This window comes from Lepisosteus platostomus, chromosome 7, assembly GCF_059453375.1.
Source record: "Lepisosteus platostomus isolate fLepPlt1 chromosome 7, fLepPlt1.hap1, whole genome shotgun sequence".
Classification (NCBI taxonomy): Eukaryota; Metazoa; Chordata; class Actinopteri; order Semionotiformes; family Lepisosteidae; genus Lepisosteus; species Lepisosteus platostomus.
The window spans coordinates 17452542-17477773 of NC_142617.1; the positions used below are offsets into that span (position 1 = coordinate 17452542).

The window sequence follows — 25232 nt, forward strand, 5'->3', positions numbered from 1 at the left end:
GAACAACAATTAGATTCTTCAATAGTGATCTGAAATCAGTCCACTCTGTCCCCTGAAGCAGTTAACCAGTTAACAAATACAGACATAACTTTATAGCTCTCGAAAACCTAAAACCTTGTATTGTGAAGAGCAGTCACATTCGAGGCATAAGGTCACAGAATCAATAAGCACAGTATGAAGGTGCATTTTCTTTTTTAAAACCTGGAGTTTTCAATATCATATCCTTATTTTATAACCTCCCAGTTCAACATTCCCAAATGTCGATTAACTTGGCTCACAGCTACAACCTCGGCACCTGCTGGGGAAGGGAGTGGGGGATGAGGAGTCTCCTGCACTTCACCACTGCCTTGGCATTTAACATGCGGCTAGCTCCGCGATGCCTTATGGACAGTTGGTACCATGAAGGAACTACAGTGTGTCTCACACAGACATAACTGAGTCACAGGATTCTGTTTTCACAAAATGAAGTCACTCGCGAACAAATGCCCTGAGTGTTTTTTCACCTTTTTTTGGGGGGCCAGCTGTGCCACTTGAAGAAGCCCAGTGACAACCAGCTGGCTTTAATCAGCACTCTAAACAAATGGGTTTAGTGCTTGACGCAGAGAGGTGAAATCTGAGGAGGCTCTCAAGTATGGAGACTCTTGACAAAATGCACTAGCCCCAGTGACTGGATCCGGGGGAAGGCATAGGTAGTTTGTCAATTGAGTGGGAGCTGCGTTGACTGAAGGAATGTTAAGTTAAAGTAATAGTACAACAAAGAAGAAACTGTTATGTCTACAATAGGGACTTAACTTGCAGGCACTAGATTCAGCATCTTAAAAACCACATCATCCAGTCCCACACTCGCATACAAATGGAAATTTTTTAAATACATGTAAGAATATTTTTTAATCATGAAATGCATCACACTTGAAACAGCTAATTGCTTAGCAGGTGCCCTTACTCAAAGTGACTTCCAACATATCCAAAAAATAAATATAAAAAACTATAAAAAATTTCTATAAAAATATAGCAGTGAGGCAGCATATTAGATGAGCAATGCTTGTAGTGAAATGTATAGTGAAAATGTCCATAGTAAGCATGTAGGTAGGGATCATTCATGATAGAAAAGAAGGAATGTCATTTAGCAGAGCACACATATGTTGAAACTGTTTTGAACCAGCCTGATGAATGAGGAATTATGTATGTATTTGGATTTAGCTTACACCCTCCTGTGCCATTATACATACAGTACTGAGTAGATTGGGCTGCTCTTATTCTGTCCTTCACATTCTTAAAACTGCTTTAAATGCTTGAAAACATATCCGCCTAATGCAAATTAAATCTGAACTCAAAATTCATTAACACCTGCTCAGAATTGAGCTATGTACACACTACACAAGATGACAGTTTTTCTGATACAAGGAACATTTTTCATTGGGCAAATTTTTTTATTCAACAGGCCAGTAAAACATTCACAAACGGAAAATTAAAATGAAAATTCCCAATCATTAAAAAAACAAAAACGTTATGGCACAAATTTCAGTGAATTTGAAACGGATGAATACTGTTCAAGGGATCTGGCATGCTTGAAGATTATACAAATCCTGGTAACACAAACTACTACAAAACAATTGTGGATTCCGATTTTAATTATTGTATGTCTTCAGGTGGCACAGGGACATGCAACTCATTTGCACAGTCTGTTAATTCCTCAGTTTTAAAACACTGGTTGTATGACCAGGGTCATAGCCTGGGATGTGCAATAGCCATGTACAGTGGCACAGGCCTGGAGTCAAACCCATTTACCGATACCTGGTCCTTTGTTAGACTCAAGAGTATGAAGATTAAACTGTGCTGATGACCTGGTGAACTGAGCAACCAACAAAGTGCTGGTCCTTCTCAAAGTGCCAGTGTCCTTATTAAGTGACCAAGGTTCCACATTGCCCTGGTGCTTAAAGCTTTCTAGGCCCTGCCAAAGAGAAGCTTCAGACTGAACCAAGTGATTGTTTATTCAAGACTCTCCATTTTTAAATAGACAACTTTTCCTTCCATCCATTTCTTGTTGTCTTCCAGGTACAAAGCCAGATCCTGATTCACATTCAACTTAACAATATAAAATGTGTCTATGGTACTTAAGTCTGTTTAAAACAATTTTTAATAGTGCTCCAAGTTTTTACACATATTCACATTATATACACCAAATACAAATAAGGCTTAGGAGAATCCACCAACTTCTCATTTTCCATCTAGTAAAGCCTTAAAGTCTTTTATTCCGTGTTCGGTGGAGACAGCCATCGCGTGATCCAGAGCATTGATACTTCCCAGGAGCTTCACTACTTCCTTTATATGATCCCTATGAAAGTAAGTTAAAATATCAATGTATTTTCCACGAGATGAGATATCATAAACACAGAACACAAAATACTGGATATATTCAGAACAGACATGAATCAAAAACAAAAATAAGTGGGAAGTGTAAATATGATGAAAACATAAAAAGGTTACAACGTGCCCATACTGACTGAAAGCAATGTATGATAATGCTTTAAAGCAAGCATAAACGCAACATTTACAATTGCAATCCGATTCATTTCTCAATCTACAGATAATGAAGAACACTTGCAGGGTTGTAACAAGTGCACACATCACATTTGAATTAACACTGCTTTTCTTTAGACTTTTGCTGAGGTGTTAACTAGCACAGGGAGCATAATAAGGAACACTTCTGACATCATGCCACTGACAAAGGAAGAAATTATTTGAGTTTGAGCTTTTTCAGGCTACAGCAAGCCTCTGCAGTGTTGATCAGATGTGTTGGAATTTACACACATCAACCACACAGCCTCTACTATAGAGACACCATGTTTCTATAATAAGCTAGTGCTACATACCATCCATCTTCTTTGTGAACCTGTGCTGTATATGCTCCTTTTTATTTCATCTAAACCTGAACACAAAACTTTCAAACAAACTGAAATAATCCTTTAACATATTGTCTTAATGTATTTTTTAAGTTAGCTGTAAGAATGCCACAGAAAGTCACATTGTATGCTGACATTATAACACAAAACAGATTGTCTCAAATAAGGCATCACAGATGCAATCCCATACAGGAAATGAGACCCTGATCATTTCAGGGATAAAAAAAAGAACAATCTGCTGTAGAAGAAGGCATTATGAGGCTTATGTTTAAGAAATGATCCAAATTGTACCACTACCAGGTATGAATGTATGGTGTCCCTCAGTTGAATGTTACTATGTATTAACTGAGACAGTAATACTAGACAGTTTCTAGTATTATTTTATGTATTAAGCACAAATAAGGCTATTCACCAATGTGCAAAAAACATGATTTTTAATCCCCAGATACATGGGGGATAACCCAGATGTTTACCTTGCATTTCGCTTGTCAACATCAGAGCCCCCAAGACTCAAACGATACACTGTGTTGGCAACATGCTTGAGATATCGGCAGACGTTTTCTAACTGAGGGAGAGTCTGTTGTCCCTTCAAGCTTGTAAACCACTGCTTTGGGAAGCAGCTGATGACCTGCAAATATACAGAAAACATGAGTAAAGGTCATGGTTGGGCAAATATTAGGATAAATGACTATACTTGGCATCTTCCAATAAGCTTGTGGCCATTCATTGCTTGATACATTACTTTATACTGTCACTGGCAAGTCAGCATTTCCCAGTATTTGCCAAGCTGTAAAATATACTTATCAGTATGTTTTTACAGTATTTAATTAAAGTGTTTATTAAGCTTGAGCATATTAATAAGCTTGGATAACTACTCGCACTACTCAAATACTACTTGGCAATAAAGAATAATCTAATCTAATAAGAAGATACAGTATCTTCCTTAATGGAAATATCACTATTTCAAAAATAGCCTAGATGAATGTTGGATATTGCAAAATGTTTCTGGCAGTGTTCTTATCAATTGATCGTTTGTGATTGATAGTGATACACTTGAGTGGCAAATGACTGCTGTAAAAGCATTCAAATGCCTCATTAATCACAAAGGTAGTCACAGGTGTAGAGGTAATTTGGTGTCAATCCCGGTGAAATTTTAGAATACTTTAGTGCCACAATTACTGACAGGACTGTGTCGGGGTTATACAATTTACAGCATATGTAAACTATTTAAAATCATACATGTAACCAGCAAAACATCAATTTGCTAATAAATAAATCCCGATCTTACACTCTGGGTTTTCTCAATGCTGTCCTCTCCGGGGTCTGTGCTCTGAAGGGCTGAGAGGATGTAGCGATTCAACATGCTGTCCACTGCCAGCTCCCTAAGGCTCGTGTTGGACAGTACTCCATGCCACTGAAGAATGTTCCCCAACAGCTAAGTGGAAAAAAAAACAACACTTAAGACTATACCTCCCAGACACAAACTGTGCCTACACATTCTGGAGATTGTGTAACTAGCCAAGTTAGTCAGAGATGAACAGCTCGCTAAATAATGCCGTAGACCACCCACCTAGATTGCAAATATTTCTTTAATGTCATACCTGCAACAATATCCCAAGGCATTTTACTATACAGAACATCCCTTGTAATCACAGGTAAATGCCTCACTGCTTCACTTGGGCTTTCAAGCAAACATTATTCCAAAATGTTAAACAGTGACCAACGTTTCCTTGCATACTGTCCAAACGTCCTGATTTCACAGCTGTATTTTCAACTATCCTTCTATGCTAAGTGTTCAAGAATGAACAGTCAAGATACAAACTGAAAAAAGAAACTTGTAGTATTTGTCATTTTAGTATTTATTACCAACTTAAGAGTGTACAAAACAAAACTAGTTTTGCTTGGAATTCAAACTCAATGTGGGATATTGCTCATGGTCGAGAGCATGGGGTGCTATCTCAGACCTTGCTAAAAAAACTCCAAAGCTTGCTGGCATCTCACAGCAGCACAGTTTTTAAAGCCATACTGCTTTTGAAGATTCTTTATGCTTGGTTGATATATGTAAGTTGTTGTAGGGTCACATTTCAATTTGGCATTCCACACAAGAAAAAAATACATGCTGAAGGACACTGAGTACAAAAAAGATAATATTCTCCACTAAATTTAAGTAAGATTACAAAGGAACCACTAGCTAACTAGTACCTGCTTACTCACCTTCACACAAGACCAGAACTGACGCTGGAAAAACAAATACGGTCCAGAGTTCTTGTTCTCCAGCACACTGCATGTCAAAAAACATTCATTTCCAGTTAAAGTGTGGACACAGTCAATAAACAAACGACTCTTCCATTAAAAACAGGCAAACAATTTGTCTGTTGCACTCAATTTAATCTTTTCATCAACACCAGGTGCTCTATTTTTTGTGGCGGCTTATGAAGAGGTTCAACTTTCAGTTATAGTAAATGTTTTTTTTTTTTAATAATGAAGAAAAAAACAGGATTGTTTCCTAAACAGCTACATTTAATCATGAGAAATGAAACTGCCAAATTATATTCATGCTTGACTTCTGAAAGACACAGTAGATTGTCAGTGTATTTCATGATTTGAGCATACTTGTACAACCCAGTCCAGACATAAATTGACTATTTCTAGTAAGGCAACATTAAAAAAAAGCAGACCAAAGTAAAAATAAATTTGCCGTTTATATCATTGTCTCATCTAGGTAGCCAAATATCTTTTTGAAAGGGCAGACCACTGGCTCATTTTCAATGCCTCTTTTAGAGAAAGCAGACCAGGACCAGCTAGATCTCAGCCAATCTATCTCATACCTTACTGTAAAAAAAAAACACTGAACATTAATGGAACTCCAACAAAATAAAAAGGTTTATAGTAAACTAAATGTTTTCAGCATTCATTAACGTAACTGCTTAGGTAAATACAAAATTTACTATAACAAGGATATTTCTGGCTCCTTAGTGTTGGCATGGAAACTGCACAATAAGTGTATTGGTCAAAATAAAGGAGAACAATTAAAGAGCATAATTAAGAAATGTCAAGTAATAATCCCTTAGAAACATTTTAATTAATATCCCACGACCATTAGAGTACAGAGATTCCTGGAAGTCTTCAAATACTACCCAGGTGAACACCAATCAAACAGACTTTCATCTCTAGTTTAGTACTGTGCGAAATTACTCACTGCAGATCTGCCCTGCTTTGATAGTTCTGAGAAGTGATCTGCTAGCCTACAGTTTTACAGTGAATATTTTATTAACAGCAGCCCTTTTAAAATGTATAGCTTTCAGTCTCCTTTGATGTATTAACAAAAAAAGCTTTATTGAGGGGTTTCTTGAAATTATGTCAGCCATCCTGAAATGGCCATGCGTATATAAGTAGTTAGTGGACAGGTAGGAGGATACTGTCCTTATTGAATATTATAAAAAACAGGGCTGCAGGAATCAATAGCAACCTGCAACACAACACAATATACTGGCCATCTTATTCATTTGAACCCGAGTTAGTGAAAAGAACAGCAGCACTTTATATCTGCTAGACAATTACTTTCTTTCAACCTCCAATTGACAGTCCAGCATCAAAATTCAAATGCTGATATTAGTTCAGTCCAGGTTACTGGCAATAAACTGGGCATAGAACTTCATAATGAAAAGAGCCACGACCATAACTTACTTTTTCGGGTACAGAGGCATGAAAACATCATTATCTAGAGTTCTTCTTGTCCGCATGACTATAGTTTTCAGCAGCTCCTAATAAGAAGAAAAAGCAATTTAGAATTCCTGGAAGCACACAGCAAGGATAATTACACCGTGTTGAATGGTATGACAAACTCTTTTCGTTGCAGTCCATTTGATTAGGCTTTCCCCTAAAACTCTACTATTACTTGACTGATGCTTTCATCCAAAGAAACGTACATTTGTACCCAATTACACAGCTGGAAATTTTACTAGAGCAATCCAAGTAAAGAACTTTGCTCAAGCGTACAAAACAAGCATCCCCCATATGAGACTTGAATACGCAGAAGTTACACTTTCCAGTTACGAGTGCAGAGTCCTCCCCTTATCCACATTCCACTATGACCTTCATCTGAAAGAAGATCTTCACTGAAACAGTGCTTTATGTCCGAGGTTAACACATGGGTCCTAATTTGACTGCAGTGCCATTAGGAATTCATGTGGTTAATCATCATCTAGATGAAGTTGATATGGTAATTAAACTTTAACACCTCAAAAATCAACACCATCTTCTTGCTAGAACTGCAAAAGAACAGAAAATCCTCTAGATTGTTGCCAAAGAGTCTTAATTTCTGCTAGATGTTTACGAGTGGGTGCCCTATTTTTGAGATGTTACTTAGTTTTTGACTCAAAGAAAACATTCCATCAGAATCTTTATATAATTTTAAACACTGATTAACAAGACACTGTGCTAAATTAAAATGGTGGACAGGTTTCTTTTGTAAAAGACAAAAGGCTTTTTTTCTATTATAGAATTTCCAAATGTCTGTGTTGGAAAAAAAAACTAATACAACTTCTCCGTACAGTTTCCACTTGTAACAAATCATTCCAGGTGAAAAGAAGTGTTTTAAGTGTTTATAATGTACATAAGGAGCCACATAAGGTAGGTCACTTAAATGTTTTAACTGAAACAGTTCCTTCTGTGAACTTCGTCTTCATTGTTTGTATATTTACTTACTGCAGCCAACTATATCCAGAACAAACCAAACAAGGTCTGGGAAGAAAGTCAGCCCCCTTGGTAAATTCGACAGTAAGTACATGCCAGCACAGATAGCAATGAACAAAAAACGATGGCAAATGTAAACACTAAATGAGCTATATAAGCCTCATTGCAAAGTTTATTACTTACTGAAAAAAAAACATAATATTCATAACTGGGACCTACTGTAAATTATACATCTACGGGCCTTCAAGGTTACAAGACAAACAGGAACATTAATACCATCATATACATAAGACTGTAAACTCGAAATTAACATTTTTATCAATCCAGTATTCATCACATTACACCCAAAGATTGTCTAAAATAATTCTAAAATGGCCTTTTCTTTCTTCCGATAGTTTTTTCTCTTCATCTGAATTTTAAACCTTTCCTCTAGATAAGAGCTGCCCTGCCCCAAATCTTCCAATGCTCTTAACAGTACTTGTGTACATGAATCTCTGAATAGGTAAGCTGTTTGCTAGCCCGCATGGTTTCTCCTTCATAACCTCTCTCTCTCAATCTCCTTCACTGTTTATAGAGTGTAGTACATGACAAGGCACCTGTGTGTTCCGGTTTTCCCCGTGAAGGACTGTGGGATACCCCTTGATCAGCTTGTGCATGAAGACTACGAGCCTTGTCGTCTGATTAGTGGAGAAGGGATCCCACACCTGGTCTGCAAGTACTGAAGGAAAGCAAGAACAAATCCAGGGATAAGAGAGAGGTCAAATTAAGCTGTCAAGGTCAGATGACCACATCCGATCATCCAAGATTATAGCAGCATAAAATAGCCACCGGTTGAATGTTAATAGTCAAAATTCATGACTGCTTTGTTATTTTAGTTACTAAGATAAAGCCCCCTGAAACTCTGGATCCCCGATTTCTAAAATACAGCTTCATCATCAAAAACACAAATTCTAATGAAGCCACTAGAGATTTTTATACTGAAGATGTTGTAAGAGATGTGTCATTTTACACCTCAGATTTTGTAAAATGATTCTGTTCATTAATGTTCCCAGGACAAAAGCTGCAAAATGTACATAATTTCATGAACCCACCTAGTAATTTTTAGTGAGCAATGAACTATTAAAAACCCTCTAGTAAATTTGCCTTATGAAAGGAGAACTGATTACCACTGTTTCTGCAGATCAGCACACTGAATGGGGATTTAAGCTTTGGTTTTGTCGGAGCTTCACTTTAGACCCAAGAACGGGACCACTCAAGTCATATTTTTAACCAATTTTTTAAATCAATCTGTTGGGGAAATTCTTGCATATAGATGCAATAAGCACTTCCCTTAACATTTACAGATTGCTTGAAGCACAAGAGATTACATTTAGACAATACAAATCCTGAAAACTATCATAATGCATCTGCCTTGCTCTTTCTTGTCAAGATGAACTTGGATTCCAGCTCACCTGCAAGTTTGGGCAGTATGACTCTTTCCACGATTGACGGCAGAAGATTGATGTCCACGTCCCCTTTTGGCAAGTTAGATTGCTCCTCACAGCCATAAAACAGCAGCGCCTCGAACCACAGCATGTACTCAAAGTTAGGGCAGTTAGCCTGCAGGAAACATGAGCAGGTGGAAGATGTTGAAGCTCATCAAACACTGCCTATTCAAGACCAGGTATGGGATGATCTTTAGAAAAGTACAATAACTCACAGATATATAATAAATGAAGTACTTTGTGGACCAAGACAGCGTTCTTCAACTATGACCACAGTATAGCAGAGTTTAAAAATCTCCTGACATAAAACAGGTCACACAGAATCCGTTTTTTGTTGAAATGAGTGAATAACCTTTGAGCACTGGCACCTAGGTATCACATAATCTCATCAGTGATTTCCAGGACAGGCAAGGAAACAACTAGGTAGCTTCTTTTTTCAGCTGCTTCTCTATGTTGTGTTAGTGAAAACAGTCAGATGTGCAACAGCCACAGTAACTCCAACTATCCCTAAAGCCCTGTTCTTCAGTACTGAACTGCTTCTCACATTTGTCAGTTACAAATGTGTTGTGTTTAGTTTGCCAAGTACATTTAACTGTACCTGTATTTTCTTAGGCCAGCTTTGAAACCAGTACTTCTCTAACTTATATGGTATTACCTGTTGCAATTATCATTGTAAGGCTCTTTAGGGTGTCACTTACCATGAAAAGACATGTCTACAACATCTAAATTGACAGACCGAATGAAAAGGAAAAAAAGGTGAGTCATTCAGCTGCAGTGTGTGGGCTGTTTTTACATTCTAACCTATTGTGCTTGAGAAATCCATGTGCTGAATTAGCTTGTGAAGTACACAGTGTACAGCCCTTACCCAGTGCATAACAACATTGGTTTTCCTGCAGTGTATCTTTGTGCAGAACTTAAAATAATAGAAAATTAACATGATATGTTATTCCGATACACCCATCTAATCTGTCAGAGCCATGCTGTTTGACATTATAAGCTCCACAGGAAAGAATAACACATATCTACATGTGAAGGCATACCTAATTCCTTTTTTTTTTTTTAATGGAGCAAGCAACAATTGTTGAACCTCTTTCCACAACAGAATAAACTGGAGTTTGAATATAATGCTTCCTCCACTGTACAATCCCATCATGCATGAGTCACAAGAGAAGAATTAGATTATCAAATGTTTATCATTCTTAGCAACTTAGACACCTCAGGAAAAACAGTTTCAGAGACTCACTGTTTTCCTTGTCTTAATGATGCATTGTTTGATTAATGTTGATAAAATATTGCCTTTCAGAAACATGGAAACTAGACTAACAGTAATAACATTGCCATAGATGATATGCAGTAACTTTTAAGGATCGAGTCAGACCATACTTGAGAGGACAATCAAGATTCTTTCAAATGAGCCCTAAAAAAATCAATTCCTGGTTAAGCAAATATGGCACGCAAATAATAATAATTGCTTACATTATATCGCTTTTCTGGACACTCCACTCAAAGTGCTTTACAGGTAATGGGAACTCCCCTCCACCACCACCAATGTGCAGCATCCACCTGGATGATGCGAGGGCAGCAATAGTGTGCCAGAATGCTCACCCCACATCAGCTATCAGTGGGGAGGAGAGCAGAGTAATGAAGCCAATTCATAGATGGGGATTATTAGGAGGCCATGATTGGTAAGGGCCAATGGGAAATTTTGGCCAGGATGCCGGGGTTACACCCCTACTCTTTTCAAGAAACGCCCTGGGATTTTTAATGACCACAGAGAATCAAGACCTCTCAGCTAGCAAACAGTCAGTGAATTATGGGCAAGAACTTGCATAATAATGAATATCCCACCTTGGAAATGTTTGTATTTTCAATAAGCACTCACCTCTAAGGGTGACCAAGAGATAAGCTGCAGTCGGACCAGGGGACTGAACAGCTTGGCCAGGCACAGCCCAATGTATGCATCCTGATAGCATTTGAAATAAAGCCGGCGCCAAACTTCAAATCTGGCTTTGATGCAGTCCAGAGAATGAAAGTCTTCGAGCACATCTTCAAACACTTTTTTGGATTCTTTCAAAATGCGTTCTGAAATACAGGGGAAAAAAATTGTGATTCAAGTTTTTCCTCAAATATGTCTATCTCCCTTCAAGTTTCCTTCAATAAGAGACTCATCTAATGCAGGGGGTGTCAAATTGTGGTCCTTGAGGGTCAATGTGCTTGCGTGTTTTGAATTGTTTATGTCAATTCTGCTCTTAAAGGGGAGCTGCAAGGCTAGTAAAATGTACACAGAAACTTGTAAATCTTCATCACAAAATAGACAAAATTTCCAGGTATGTAAAGCACCAATTATATGTAATACTAGGACTAGACACCCCTGAGCTAGGTATACAGTAAGCGTGTTGGAGAAAGAAAAGTGTTCAAATCATTAGAGCTTTCATGTCTTCTAAATTCACACAAGCAAGATGAGAAATAAGGAGGACAGCACACTATGTGTACTGCTTTCTAAATGTATATATAAATGAAGAGAAAAGTTCCAGATCTTTTTTCCACATCTACATTGAAAATATCTAATTTTGCTGCAGATACTAACCAAATTTCAGCTGTCAAAGATGACACCAGCACTGTGACTGATGCCAAATGAAAATCTGCTAGCTTGTGTCCAACCAGAATGAGTCTTCTACTGGTTATTATATGATTTCAAATAACACTCGATAGCTGCCAAGACTATTAGACAAGACAGATTTTGGTTTATGCTTATCACCATATTTAAGTTACATTTTTCATTTTTGAAACCCATCCTAAACAAATGTTGAAAACAACAGGGAACACCCAAGTGTTGAAGTGGGAAACATTTAGGAATTTTAAATATATATGTTTAATATGAATTTGCAAGACGTCTGCTAGCTTTTAAGTTGCACATTTCAAAAACCTGACATGACACAAAAAATGAAAGAAAGTTTAACAAAAAATACTACTTAAGCATCTATAACCACATGTAAGAAAGTACATAATAACTCTGCATGTCTCTGCTTTAGAGTGTGAGACACAGAAATGGTTATGTTATGTTAGCAATATGGGAGTCCACTACTGACAATTCCTTCTGCTTATCAATGTATTGAACATTTCCAGCTTTCCTTCTAATGCTGCTGTTGCTGCCGCCTAGTGGCACTTAATTGTAAAGACATAGAGAACATTTTTCCATTAAACAAAATTCATCTGACATGTCAAACCTTTTTCGAGATTGAAGCTGGTGATGTCAGTGGTGGTCTCCTCATCATCACTCGACAGACCTTCACAATGCTCAGCTCTCTTCCCATTCTGTTCTCTAGCTTGCCTCCGCCGAGCCCTGGATCACAGAATACTGAATTAAAACACTGATGGAATGTTTTTAAGGGTTTCTACCTGAAAACAAGGTGAGCATTAAATGTTTCTTAAAGCCATTTAAGAACCTAAATTTCAGATAGTTTGTGGAAAAACAGTTGGTCTTTTGAGAACTGAGAATTAAACCTTTTTAATTTCATATTCCTATCCAATAAAATATACAGAAAATATTAAATCACAAACAATAAATTAATTTAGTTGATATTTATGCTTAAATGTTTGCTTAAAAATGTTATATCCTGCCCTGAGTTACACAAATGGTGTTTTAAGTAACCAAACTGTGCATCTGTGCACACATGCTCTTATATATCCCATTGCTTTAAAGAGGATGAAAATTCATTTTCTCTCTAATCATTATAAGAGCCATAATCAGAACGTATTTTATTTAATCATAATTGCTTTCATGGAATCATAATAAACTTTACCGCCTGGCTTCACGCTCTGCAATCCTTCGCTGCTTAGCATGTTCCTGGTAGGCTCCACGGTCACGACCAAAAGAATCAAGATTTGGTGCCATTAAGGCCTTACCTGAAACAATAGACAAACTCCAATTACTAATGAGAAAAGAGCAGTAGACATCAACCCTAATAATCATTTCCTACAAAAGTTACACTCTACTCTTGAGTTTAGTTATTCATCCCTCTCATAGATCACATCCTGCTAGACGCTATAAGGCAGTTCTAATTACCAGCTTTATTTTTCATTCTTTGATAACACAAAACAGAAGTCTCAAAAGACATTTTACAAGAATACGTCCTTCCCTAATACCCTGATGCTTCACCAAATTATTTGAACAATGATCTTGCATTTGGGGCTTTCTTAATCTCTTAAAATACAGTGTTAAGAACTATGTTGTGTTTGTTTCAAGAGTCCGAGGGGATTGGATTCTAGGTATTTTGTGGATTTAAGCAGTGCACATACTAGACTGTCTGATTTTCAAAGGCCAAAAAAATATGGTCTATGGTCTTTGTTCACATTTTAGTATTTAACGTGGAATAAATGCTCAAATTAGACAAAGGGAAGACATCTACAGAACCACTTTATAAAAATGGTACAGAAGATAATGAGAGTTTCAAATTTACTACAGTGATTTCCATAAAGTCACGTGTTAAGACCTGACTGTAGTATTAAGGTATGAAATGTAGTGCATAAATTTGCCAGAACAACTGACTTGACTGTGAATCCCTCTCAGGATATTAACCGATTATTGAATTCCTTGGTTGGTCCAAAGGCATTTTCTCCTCAAGATAACAATCATTTAATCAAATCTGTTCTTTTGGGGATATATTTTTAAAAATCTATTCTATTTTTTCATAAAGATAAACTAGATCGATGGAAACTAGAAAGATAAACACTTCCCTTTCCCCCCCGTTTCCAAGAAAAGCCAAACAAAAACACTTATTTCTGCATAGAAAGTGCCACTGAAAGGCACTGAGAAAATGGAAAGGAATATTTCTGGAAAGGGAAAATTATACCGTTCTGCTACTGTTCCCACTTACCAGAATGCACTCAAATTAATCACATTTAACAGCCACACGCTCAGAACACTTATTAACACAGGACTGCATGAGAACAAAAAAGGCTACAAAACAAAACGAGGCTGTTCAATGAAAAATAAAAACCTTCAAGATGGACTGACTTGAATGGCTTGCAAATTCCGATGATTCATCTTTAATATCATCCTGTCTTCTCTGGACCAGCCGGGCCGCCCGCTGCCTAAGTAACTGGTGCATTGCCGACTCGAGCTCGAGAATCAGAGGCACCTGCAAGATACGATACCTTCTGTGATCGAGAACCCTGCAAGGAGGCTCAGCTCTGGCTGGTTACCAAGCTGTCTGGGGACAGAAGCAACACTGATGGAGCCAGCTGAAAGGACCCGATTGGAAATATGCCCCAAAGCCCTGTGCATCATGGAGTCCACATCATGACCCAAAACACAGACTCTGCATAGGTTTCACAAAGGATTCCAAATGATACTTTACATGGAAATTAAACAGTATGCATGTTCTTCCAGAGTCATTTGAAATCTTTTTCCATATGCATGAATATTAAGCCTCTCCCACAACACTTTGCAAAGCATTTGACCAGCATCTTGAGATACAGACCAAACTGTAAGCTAAATCCACTACCAGTGATCATGCATCTTTTACTATGACACCCGACGTTCCAACCGTGAAACATGTTCAAGTTTATAAATTTGAATTAAGCTATAGGTTGCCAAGGCACTGAAGAATTACAATGCATTCGATACAAGCCTTAGTAGGCGTTTAGGTTGTATGAGCACCTGAAATAGGATGGGTATCTGTATCTTTAACAGTTAGTCTCTCAACTGACGTCTCCACCAATGATGCTTATCCCCAATATGCTTTATAACCACTCGCTCCACTGGGCTTCCTGCTCTTTGTTCATTCCTGACAACTTAAAAATGCAGTTAGACAGCTGAAGCTCCTGGTTTAGGCCTAAAAAACGTGCTCGCTCTGTAAAAGGAAAATTGTAAATTAAAGCAATTGTCTGAAAACACCCTGATGTTAAATGGGATTATAAAGAGTGTGCCCAAGGTTATTGAAGTTCCAGCTAAAAATATGACCATGACTTACAAGCAATTATACTGCAATAATAAAATGGTTAAGATGCTCCTCAGGTCTCATTAATACAACATTTGTTTTAAACGATGTTGCTGGCACTAATAAATTACTACTAAAGCAGCAGTAAGTGCAATTTTTTTACAGTCTCCGTCTGTCAAGAAGAGTGATAAAAATAAATCACTGATTATAAACCAAGGCACAGCCAACATGGACTGCACAAAAACCCTAAAGGGCCATAAAGACACTTTATGCTTTGTCAAAAGCATAGATATGCTGGGATCAGTCATGACAATGGAGTTCACATGCCCTGTTCTTTCAAAAGACAGCACAGCAGCTTGAATGTGTACGTTGACAGGAGTCTGATTATACATGCAGTGTAAAGAAAGTGTTTCCTACAAAACAGCACCATCATCGTAAAGACTTGGAAAACCTTGGATGAAGAGTGAGAAACATATCCCAACTTGTCTTTATGCATACATTTAACCATTAAAACTTCACGTGCTTCTAAAAACATTCCACAAGAGGTCACTTACAAACTCAACAGCAGCACAGCACATGGGCCACACGGATGTCTATAATTTTTTATGGAAAAATAGTGAAACTAATGCCGCCCTATTAAAACTAAGCAAAAAGGTCAAATTTGCAGTATGGATTACAAAAATCTAACTTCAACTATTATTGTATCTTAGATTTAGGGTTGCCAAGGGAAAAATCTGTGATCACAACACTATGAGATTATCCAGTTTAACACCTTTACATAATGTTTAATCACAATTTTCTTGTGTATTTAATTCCTGAACAAGGCAAAACACATCAAATTAGTGACAAACCGTTTCTCCCTTACCTTTTCACTGAAACACTCAAGCAAGTCTCGAACATACCCTCGCATTTCTTGCAAGAATTTATACTGGTCGGCGACACCATCGGAGGAGCCTTCCAGTCTCTCTATCATGTTGGTGGAGGACTCCAGCTCCTGTTGAATTTTCTCATAGCGTTTCTTATTGCTACTGTGCACTTCTCTCATTGAATTCAATCTGAAGAAGAAAAACACAGATTACAAATAAGATCAGCGCAAGTACAGTCTGGTTTTGGCAGTAATGGACAGGTCTGACCTAGTGAGCTCTACAAAAAGAGGACCCCATCTCTACACCAAGCAAAGCTTTTACCAGCTCAGCTCGTTTGCTTTCTTTTCCATCTGAAAACACGGACAAACACAGGTGACACAAGAGGAGACTTAAACAAAGGTAATCAGCAGTTCTGATTCGAGCACAACCCACAAATGGCTTTGGAAATGTTGAACCACCTCCTTTAGTCAAAGGTCTTCAAAGCTGACCCCTTTGGCATGGATTCGGTTGCAAAGTAGGAAAAAAACCCCAGCAACAATAAATATTTCAGAACTCAAACCATTCTTTGTTTAGCAAAGTAACAAAAAATAGTGGCAGTACAACTTTTGGGCCAGTTGTTTCAAATCACATGGGGAGGTGCTGCAGCTATCTTTGAAACATTTCCTTAATGTTTTTTCACATCACTGAAGTTAGCAAAGAAGTGTAACATTAAGCTTCATCAAACTATTAAGCATTTAATAGTTTTTAACAAAAATGTAGAATGTATATAAAGACTGTTCATCTACGTCCTATAACTCCCGATATCTGGTACAGCTTCACATTTATCTTATAAATCTAACCTAGTTCACAAGAAACGTGCTTGAGAGGCTCACATTGGTGTCCCATTATTGAAAAACAGTCCACATCACACATCCATGCAATCAGACATCTGACAGCCGAAAAGGTCTCATTTAATTCTGGTTCAGCATTTAGAGGAGTCTGGGTCTGGTCAGCATTGTCCTTGCCGAGTTACGAGAAGGTATTCTGGGATGTTGACTTAACATTGTGCCTTAGCGTCCTTCTCCCTTTCCATAAGAGCACTGAAGCGCTGGTAGATGGATGATGGAAATTTAAGAAGGGTCCCCCACAACCCAACTGGTTTGTGAAATGAATGTGCCCTTGGTTTCTGTGAAACAGCCTTGAATAGCAACAGCATAGGTGCAGCCACCCTTTGCAAGAAAGTGGGTCTACCCTACCTGTCTTTAAGGCGTTTCTTTACCAAATCAGTAGTGATAGGTGTCATTTCACTACTAGGAGCAGAATATGTTACTGAGCTTTCGGACTTTAATTGTTTCGAGTCTTCAGATCCAACAGAGCTGTAGGTATAGGGCAGGCCATACGATGATCCATAGGACGACGCTTCATAGGAGCTTTGGTAATACATAGTCACATCCTCTGGCTGACTGGCTTGAACCTAAAGGAAGACAAAAAAAACAACTAAACCGTCCGCTGTTATTCACTCATGATACAGTTAATGCTGAATGTGGGAAGCAATGCTCTGATTATGCGTCACTCTGCCTTTCAACCTAAAACCCAGTTCTGTCCCACTTGCAAACACCCACTGCCAAAAACAAAATTACAAGCTCTAAATTTTTCTAAATTTAAAATGTTCTAAATTCTAAATTCAGGTCGTTCAAACATTCCTAATTCCTCACCAGATGTGTTACATTAACCTTATTTTGTACCTCTGTATACATTCCTTAATCTGACATCACGCATCTACTTGTAAGGTAATAAGGCAATTGTGTCGCTAAACGTAAGTTATATTGAAAAAAATCTTAATTGTTTTGAATAATGAGATATAAGCAACAAGAACAAAAATGCCCATCTTTAATTTTGTTGAAATTGGTCATGTCTAAGAGGGTAGTTAAAATTAACCAGTTAGAGATGATGAGCGCTAAGAATTGAGCAGGATATAGGACAACAGAGAAACAAAAACAGACGAGCTCATCTGTGGCCATTCTGATGAGTTGTGCACCAGTATTAAAAAAGTCATCAGATCTTTCCAAAGCTGACCTGTGGAATGCTGATCCCTTTCCTAATCTGCTCCTGCTCCCAGCGGCTCAGCTCTTCATCCTGGCCTCCTGCATCCAGAGCCTCATCATCACTGCCTTCGATTCCTGTTAAAAAAAAACAGAGAAAATAAATCCAACCGTTAAGGGGTAAAAACCCAGAAAGATCAGCAGCTCAGCATGTCATGTTCAGTTAGTTATTCAACAATTATAATTATAATTGTACAGAAATATATATGCAATTATAATTGTTGAACAATTATTTTTGTAAACAAAAGGTTTGGCCCATCAAAAGCTTGATCTCCAAATTACAATGGCAATGAACACATTGTTTTGACTTTTATTAAGAAAAAAGTTGTAAAATCCATGTAATCAATTACAATCTGGATAGACTGAACTGCTATTCACTAATTAACAAATTATTAAGGAATCTGCTGTAAATCATAAAGCATCCTGCAGCATTATGAGATACTCTGGGTTGCTTTTCTGAAGTCTTGTTAATTAATCTAAGGTTGCTTTGTCTCTCTACTGGGCTAACTGTAAATTGTTTTTTCAGCTGTAAAATGAAATTTTCAGTAACACCCTCAAGCCAATGAAATCCTTAACTCTCTGAAAAGGCTGGGAGTCCAGGTATGCCAGCAAGCACAGATTATGTGAATTAAATGAGCAAATTCACAACTTTTCCAGTGAGTCAGGCATGGCCTTAAAGGTCAGATAACCTTAAGCTTTAATTAAAATTTAGTCAAAACATGAGCTGAGCTTAAAATTTGTTTTGTATTAACTGAAAACTGTGTATGATATGATACAATCTGTTTTTTGTCAGTAAAAACAAAACCATGAAAATGTAATTTGCTCTTTAACTGTGGTACTTGAGAGAATTTTAACAATGCCCATAATGGAATAAAGAGGTTCTAGTGTTCTCCCATGCTACAGAGGTGAACTTGTCATTGGCAAACTGAAACAGCAGAGCCAAAATATTATTCATACAAAAATCCTAAATAAGAAGGTTTATAAATTCTAATCACACTCAGTTTGTTTTAGAGGTTTTGTAGAGACATTAAATCACCCAGTTCATTTATTGCTTCCCTTAAATTACTATACTACTAGAAACCCACTGAACAAATAGGTCAACTGGTCTTCCTTCATTAACATTCATTTCTCCTTACATGGAGTTAAAAAAAACATTGCATTTTTTTTCAATTGTTACACATATGTGCATGTACACATACTGCATAATTATATAACCCCATGTTCAGACAATCATTGCAAATTTATGATGCTCTAAAAGGAAGTACTTTGTAATAGTTTTGTGATCTCATGAGTACCAGTCATGGCACAGTACCAGTTCACTTCTCCTCCTCAGATGTAGTCCTGCACTACTAGTAAGACTGCATTCATTATCCCCTGAAAGCTGAGGGAGTCACAGCCAACTAACACCCACATGATCTCAGCAGTGCCCTGCAAACTTTGCAATCCTGCTAAGGGTAGGCCAGTGACATAATTGAAGGATGAAAACACTGACATCTAGGCCATAGGGCTATCTAATATGCTAGATTGTAGTTCCATCTTAACAGACTCACCAATCTCCTCAGCTATTTTCTGTCTCTGGGTCTTCTCCCTCACGCTGAAGACGATGCGGCGTTTCTCATCGTCATCCTCGTCATCGCTGGCGTCGTGCTCGTCCTCCCTCACTAACCGGTTCTTGCCCACCTCGGACTCCATAGGAATGGCATCTCCCAGCTCGCGGGCCAGTTGTCTTCTCTTCCGGGCAGCGTGGATAAATGCAGCATCTGGAATTTCACCTGCAAAAGTATTTCAGACCACACAAACAGCAATGTAATCAAATGAACACCCTGGGAACATAAAGAATAAGTCCATTTTCTCGGCACATCCAAGCATCTTTTTAGGAAAGAACAAAAGTCAAGCAGTACAATTAAGTATGCCCATTTGAAATTTAACATTCACATTTTACAGAAAACAGGTTTTGTAACAAACTGACATTTTGTCTTCAGTACTCAAAGAAACTGTAGAAAAAACAGTGAACTCTTTGCAGGTTAGTTTGTTGAAGCTGAAATTCGCTCATTCAGATTACGTCTAGGAATTCACCGGCCGTGAGAAAGACCAACGGTTGCCGTGGAGTTGCTCACCTGGTCTGAGCGTGCTCAGTGATGACAAGGCACTGGAGAAAGCACCACCAGCACTGGTCTTCTGATCCTCCTCAGACTCCTCATTGCTGTCCACCTCCATCTCCTCCTCCCCCTGCTCGCTGCAAGGCAGGCTTCCCTCCAGCCGCAGGTCATCCTTCGTGGTGACTGCTACTGTCATGGGCTCTGCACAAAACACCACAACAGGGCCATGACGACAGCCTCAGACTGCAGAGCCACTTGCAGCTCATGGGACCATATTTGTTCACATACACATGGGAACACGCAAAATGCTCCATTCAGGTTTTTCTTTAGTTGTAAAATAAACCCAGTACGATTTACACACATCACCACTCAAGTTACAATATGGAGACTAATAATGTTTTTTTTCTTGGTCCACAGTAAAAATTTCCTCCATCCTTTGAAAATCATAGTAAAAAAATAATCTAAAAACAAAATCAAGTAAATTACACAAACGTAGAATTAAACTTTTTTTCCCCCCCACTTGAAAATAAGTTTTAGAGAATTAAATGGGAGTTCATTTCGATTAGAAAACTCATTTCAAGGGCTGTCCCGGGTTACAAATATCGCTGAGGTAACCAGATATAACACCAGCTAGATTTTGGTAATTTCTTTTCTGTACCACCATCTCATGTGTACTGCCAGAGGAAAATTGACAGGACTTAGATTTGAATCTTTTCAAGATGGCGGCTTAGGAAATGGTAGAATATTCTGCATCGTTTCATTGATAACTTCGTAAGTTGGAATTTGCTGACTCGCTGGGACAAAAATCTGAATCGATACTGGATGCAAAATTTCAATTATTGCTGATATAATGTAGCCAGTTATCAAAGTTAATCAATCATTTCCCAAGTCATTCGATGCTTTGAAGAAATGACTCGCACTGATGACTAAGAGCTTACCATCCACAGCTGCACTGGACTCCTGCTTCACTGTCCCAGTCCTCTCCAGGTCCTCTTTATACTCCTTCTTCAGCTGCTTCACTATCTTCTTGCTGTGGTTGGACTTCTTCACTTTGAAGACTTCAGTATCGTCTGCAAGTGAATCACACCAAAGCATAAGAAACAGCAAAGACTCTTAAAACTATTACAGCACAGTAAATAAACATTACATTGGGACTGAAACTGTATAGTGTTTACTGGCCTAAATATGTTCACCGCACCTTCCAAAACGAGTTTTTTTAGAGGTGTTTGAATTATGCTGCATTGTGGGACCACTCCATAAATTCTAATTAGTTGGAAACTATGAACCTACCAATAACATGAGGACTATATGTTATTGGTAATGAGTCTTACCATCCGAACTGTCCTTCGGATGAGACGTAAAACCGAGGTCCTGACTCTCTGTGGTCATTAAAAATCCCAGGGCGTTTCTTGAAAAGAGTAGGGGTGTAACCCGGCATCCTGGCCAAATTTCCCCATCAGCCTTTATCAATCATGGCCTCCTAACAACCCCCCTCTATGAATTGGCTACATTACTCTGCTCTCCTCCCCACTGATAGCTGATGTGTGGTGAGCGTTCTGGCGCACTATGGCTGCCGTCGCATCATCCAGGTGGATGCTGCACATTGGTGGTGGTGGAGGGGAGTCCCCATTACCCGTAAAGTGCTTTGAGCGGAGTGTCCAGAAAAGCACTATATAAGTGTAAGCAATTATTATTATTATTATTATTATTATATAATTGAAATTATTCTTGCTTTAGAGTGGATATTGGGTGGCTTTGTTCTGAATTATAACAAGATTACAGATGGTCCTCAAGCACATTAAAGTTGTAGTCTGACACATGCCAAGTCTCAATTTAGGGGCTTTATGGCAAAATTAAATCTGCACTGACAGTCACCCCAGGGCAAAATAGTCATTTTACTATACCCTTTTAAACTACAAACCATTACACAAAGTAATACTATGTTTACACCAATATAAAAAGTAAAATCTCAGTATTACAGCAAATATAGTTATCAGAACCTAAGCAAGGCTGGTCATGGTCAGTACTGGACTCTCTTAAGGAAAACCAGGTTGCTGCTGTAAGAAGTGTTGGTGGAGCAGTAGGTGGATGTCTTCCAAGAACTTCCAAAGCAATGCCCCAGTATGGCAACCAGACACACTGTGCTGGAGAAAGTGGTCTCCTTTGAAAGTCCAGTCTACTTTGTCTTTAAGGATTCCATAGCACTGATCGTAAAAGTAGTGGAATTAGACCTAGTGTCCTGGCTAAATTCCACTCTGGGCTTCTCGATTTGGCCTCCCTAAAGTTCCCTTTAATTTAGCTGAAGTTGAAGCAATTTACACTGAAAGTACTTTGAGATCCTTTGGGATGAAAAACATGTTATGAAGAAAAGGATCTATTACATATAACTATTAGATTCAGCTCCTTTTTCTCCTGCATTGACATGGGAAAAAAAAAACAATAAAAATAGACCTACAGATCCCCACTACAGATAACCACAACTCTGTTTTTTTCAATAATTGGGGGTTTGTTGTTTAACATAAAAATCGAATTTAGAAACAGTCCTGGCTGACTGATACCAGCTCTACCCCAGGCAGTGCCAAGCAGAGCAGTGTGTGCTTCTTGGAGAATCCTGGTCGTGCTCACCTAGTGACACGAACCAGGCTCAACCTGCACTTGTCTGCAAGTGCCTTTACTGCTTGAGCCCACTGGGATCTCCTTTCCTATTTTTTTTAAACTCAAGTGTTCTCTCTCTCTCACACACTCTGATGGCATTCATAAACCTGTAAGCGCTCAGTCTTCCAGTTGTTACAGGGTGGGTGATTCTGAAAATACGAATCATTTCTAAAGCTCTATGTGTGTCGTTCACATCAGACTGTCACTAAAGCACACCTGCAGCCTTGAAGACATCCAGCAGGTTTAAATCCCCTCTACAGCTCCAGTACCTAAAGAACTGCAGATGTGTGTTAAACAGGCTCCATTAATCAGATCATTTAGGCAGTTAATAGCTGATTTCATGCACGTTAGTTTATCTGTGTTATCATTTTACTAACTGGACCTCTTTGATGGTGTCTTCAGTTAGGAAAATGAAGTGATTTGAAAGCTTCACCTTTTCAGAAGCAGAAAATGATTGATATAATTAGAGAATTAGTTCACATTAAGCAACACCTACACGAATGGGGTCAATAAAGGTCAGGATTGGAGACCCCTGCACTAATTTATAAAAGGGGGAAAGCAAAGCAGGTAGAACACGTTTCTTACAGCTGAACTTGGGGGGAGGAAACTATGTATTTGTCATGCAAGCTCATCTTTTAACTCTGGTATTGCATTTCAGGTTGTATTAGTTCACAATCTTTTTCACTGTACGTTTATGTGCAACATAAATTATAATAGCATTTAAGATAGGTTCTTAATTTTACAAACATTTCCGTTAGGTTACTGTAACACTATTTCGGTTTTCACATTGTTTTGCCCAACGTTGTAGAAACACTTCTCTCTTCCCTTATCCCTGTTACTTTATGTTGTTCCAGTGCAGTTAAATACAAATTTTAAAGTACCACGCTGTCACATTTAATGAAATAACTATCCGGAACTACAATTAGTTTGTTACAACAAACTGTTTTCCTACTACAACCTCAGTTGGATGTAGTGACCTTTCATGAGTTAACATAACTGACGTTTTCCAACAACACCATAATGTTGTACCACGGTGGTACGTTGATGTTTTAATAAAACTATACTGTTAATCGGTAAATGGCATTCATCCACATAACCCACAACGGACCACTGACCGCGTGTTTAACTCACAATTCAGATATTTGGGATCCACAAGAATAAAGAGCAAATACGTTTAAAGATTGATTTCTTCATTCATACTTTACAGCGCAATCTTCAAGTCACTAAATAATATTAGTTGCACACCTAACGCACAGACGTGCAAAACAGGTTGTAACTGCTCGGTTGAGTCTGACATATATATAAATACACCTTTTACATTCAAATTGCACAAAAAGTCACTGCAAACGTTCCAGTATTTCAACCTACATTCAGTATCGCACGATGTAGCTGCATAGATTGTGAGCCCCGGTCAGTGGTGTTCAGTATTAAAACTGAACCTAATTGCTACACTGATCCTTTTGCTAAAATAACTTTTGTATAGTGACCGCAGGTATTCCGCCAAAATGGAGCCTATAGCTAATAAAACCAAGTTTAAACCGACAGATCGTGCAGAAAGAATCAACACCTTACCTTCCTCATCGTGAAAGCTCAACAAGCTAGCTTTGGGAGCTTCCTTGTTGTCCTTAATTTTCTTTTTCTCTTTGGGTTTTGCAGCATTACTTTGCAACCCGTTTCCGTGGTGCACAACATCCTCGCTTGCTGGCACGTTTGCGCTCCCGAGCTCTGAATTGTTGACTCCGGCTTCCCGAAGGCACGTCTCGTCAGCAGGCCCACATGACTGCTGCTGCAGCGCTTGAGGTTGGCTCTCTTCATTTTCCTCATCGTCTGACTCGTTTCGTCGCCGGAAATTTACCCTCTTCGCTTTTTTAAACATTGTTATTCGAGTTCTCAGTTGGAAACAACGAAAACAATGATTCTAAATATCCATATGAACGTTAGTGCGCACCGATAACTGCAGGACAGCATCGTCTGCCATAGCACACGGCCGCGGATGAAAGGATGAAGCGGAGATCTCTGGGAGTTGTAGTTCTTCCGCTAAACAAATACTGCGCATACGTAGTTCCCGCAGCCTGGAAAGTGAAGTCTTTTTCTGTTAAACACTGAATTATGGTCGTTACTTGTTTAAATAATTGTTTCTTGAAGCAAACCCACCCTTTATAAATCCAGGTGTCCTATATTTCCATACAGGTGATCCCCTAGTGCTAAATATACTCGAGACAATTGGGACTGACAATGCATCACACATACCCCAGAACAAGCGTTTCTTGTTTCCCCTTTTCATCGGTAATCTGATTACATCTCGGGTAACATCCCTGAAGAAAGGCAGCTCTGAAACTCAGAAACCGATTTCTGCTCCAGACTGAAATCAATTTGCCTGTGATCAAGAGCTCCGCGGCAGCAAAAAGCAGAAGTCATGGTGGTCTCCTAGGACAGGGGTTGAAAACCACTGCTGAAAAGCATAAAGCTGTCTGAGTTAATATATATATAGACTATTGGAGCAGGTT

The 25232-nt window shown here is 38.5% G+C and overlaps 1 protein-coding gene across 1 annotated transcript; it reads right to left on the minus strand.

Moving 5' to 3' along the window:
- Positions 1-1409: 1409 nt before the first annotated feature.
- On the minus strand, positions 1410-24744 carry paxbp1 (PAX3 and PAX7 binding protein 1). The gene is made up of 18 exons (XM_088639571.1): positions 24298-24744; positions 21009-21140; positions 20089-20271; positions 19522-19743; positions 17946-18049; positions 17126-17343; positions 15890-16079; positions 14100-14223; positions 12886-12988; positions 12310-12425; positions 10965-11164; positions 9050-9197; positions 8195-8316; positions 6591-6667; positions 5118-5184; positions 4192-4338; positions 3377-3531; positions 1410-2335 (listed from the first exon to the last, which is right to left on the minus strand). The coding sequence occupies exons 1-18, from the start codon at positions 24599-24601 to the stop codon at positions 2218-2220; spliced, it is 2730 nt and encodes a 909-aa protein (XP_088495697.1). The 5' UTR covers positions 24602-24744; the 3' UTR covers positions 1410-2217.
- Positions 24745-25232: the final 488 nt, after the last annotated feature.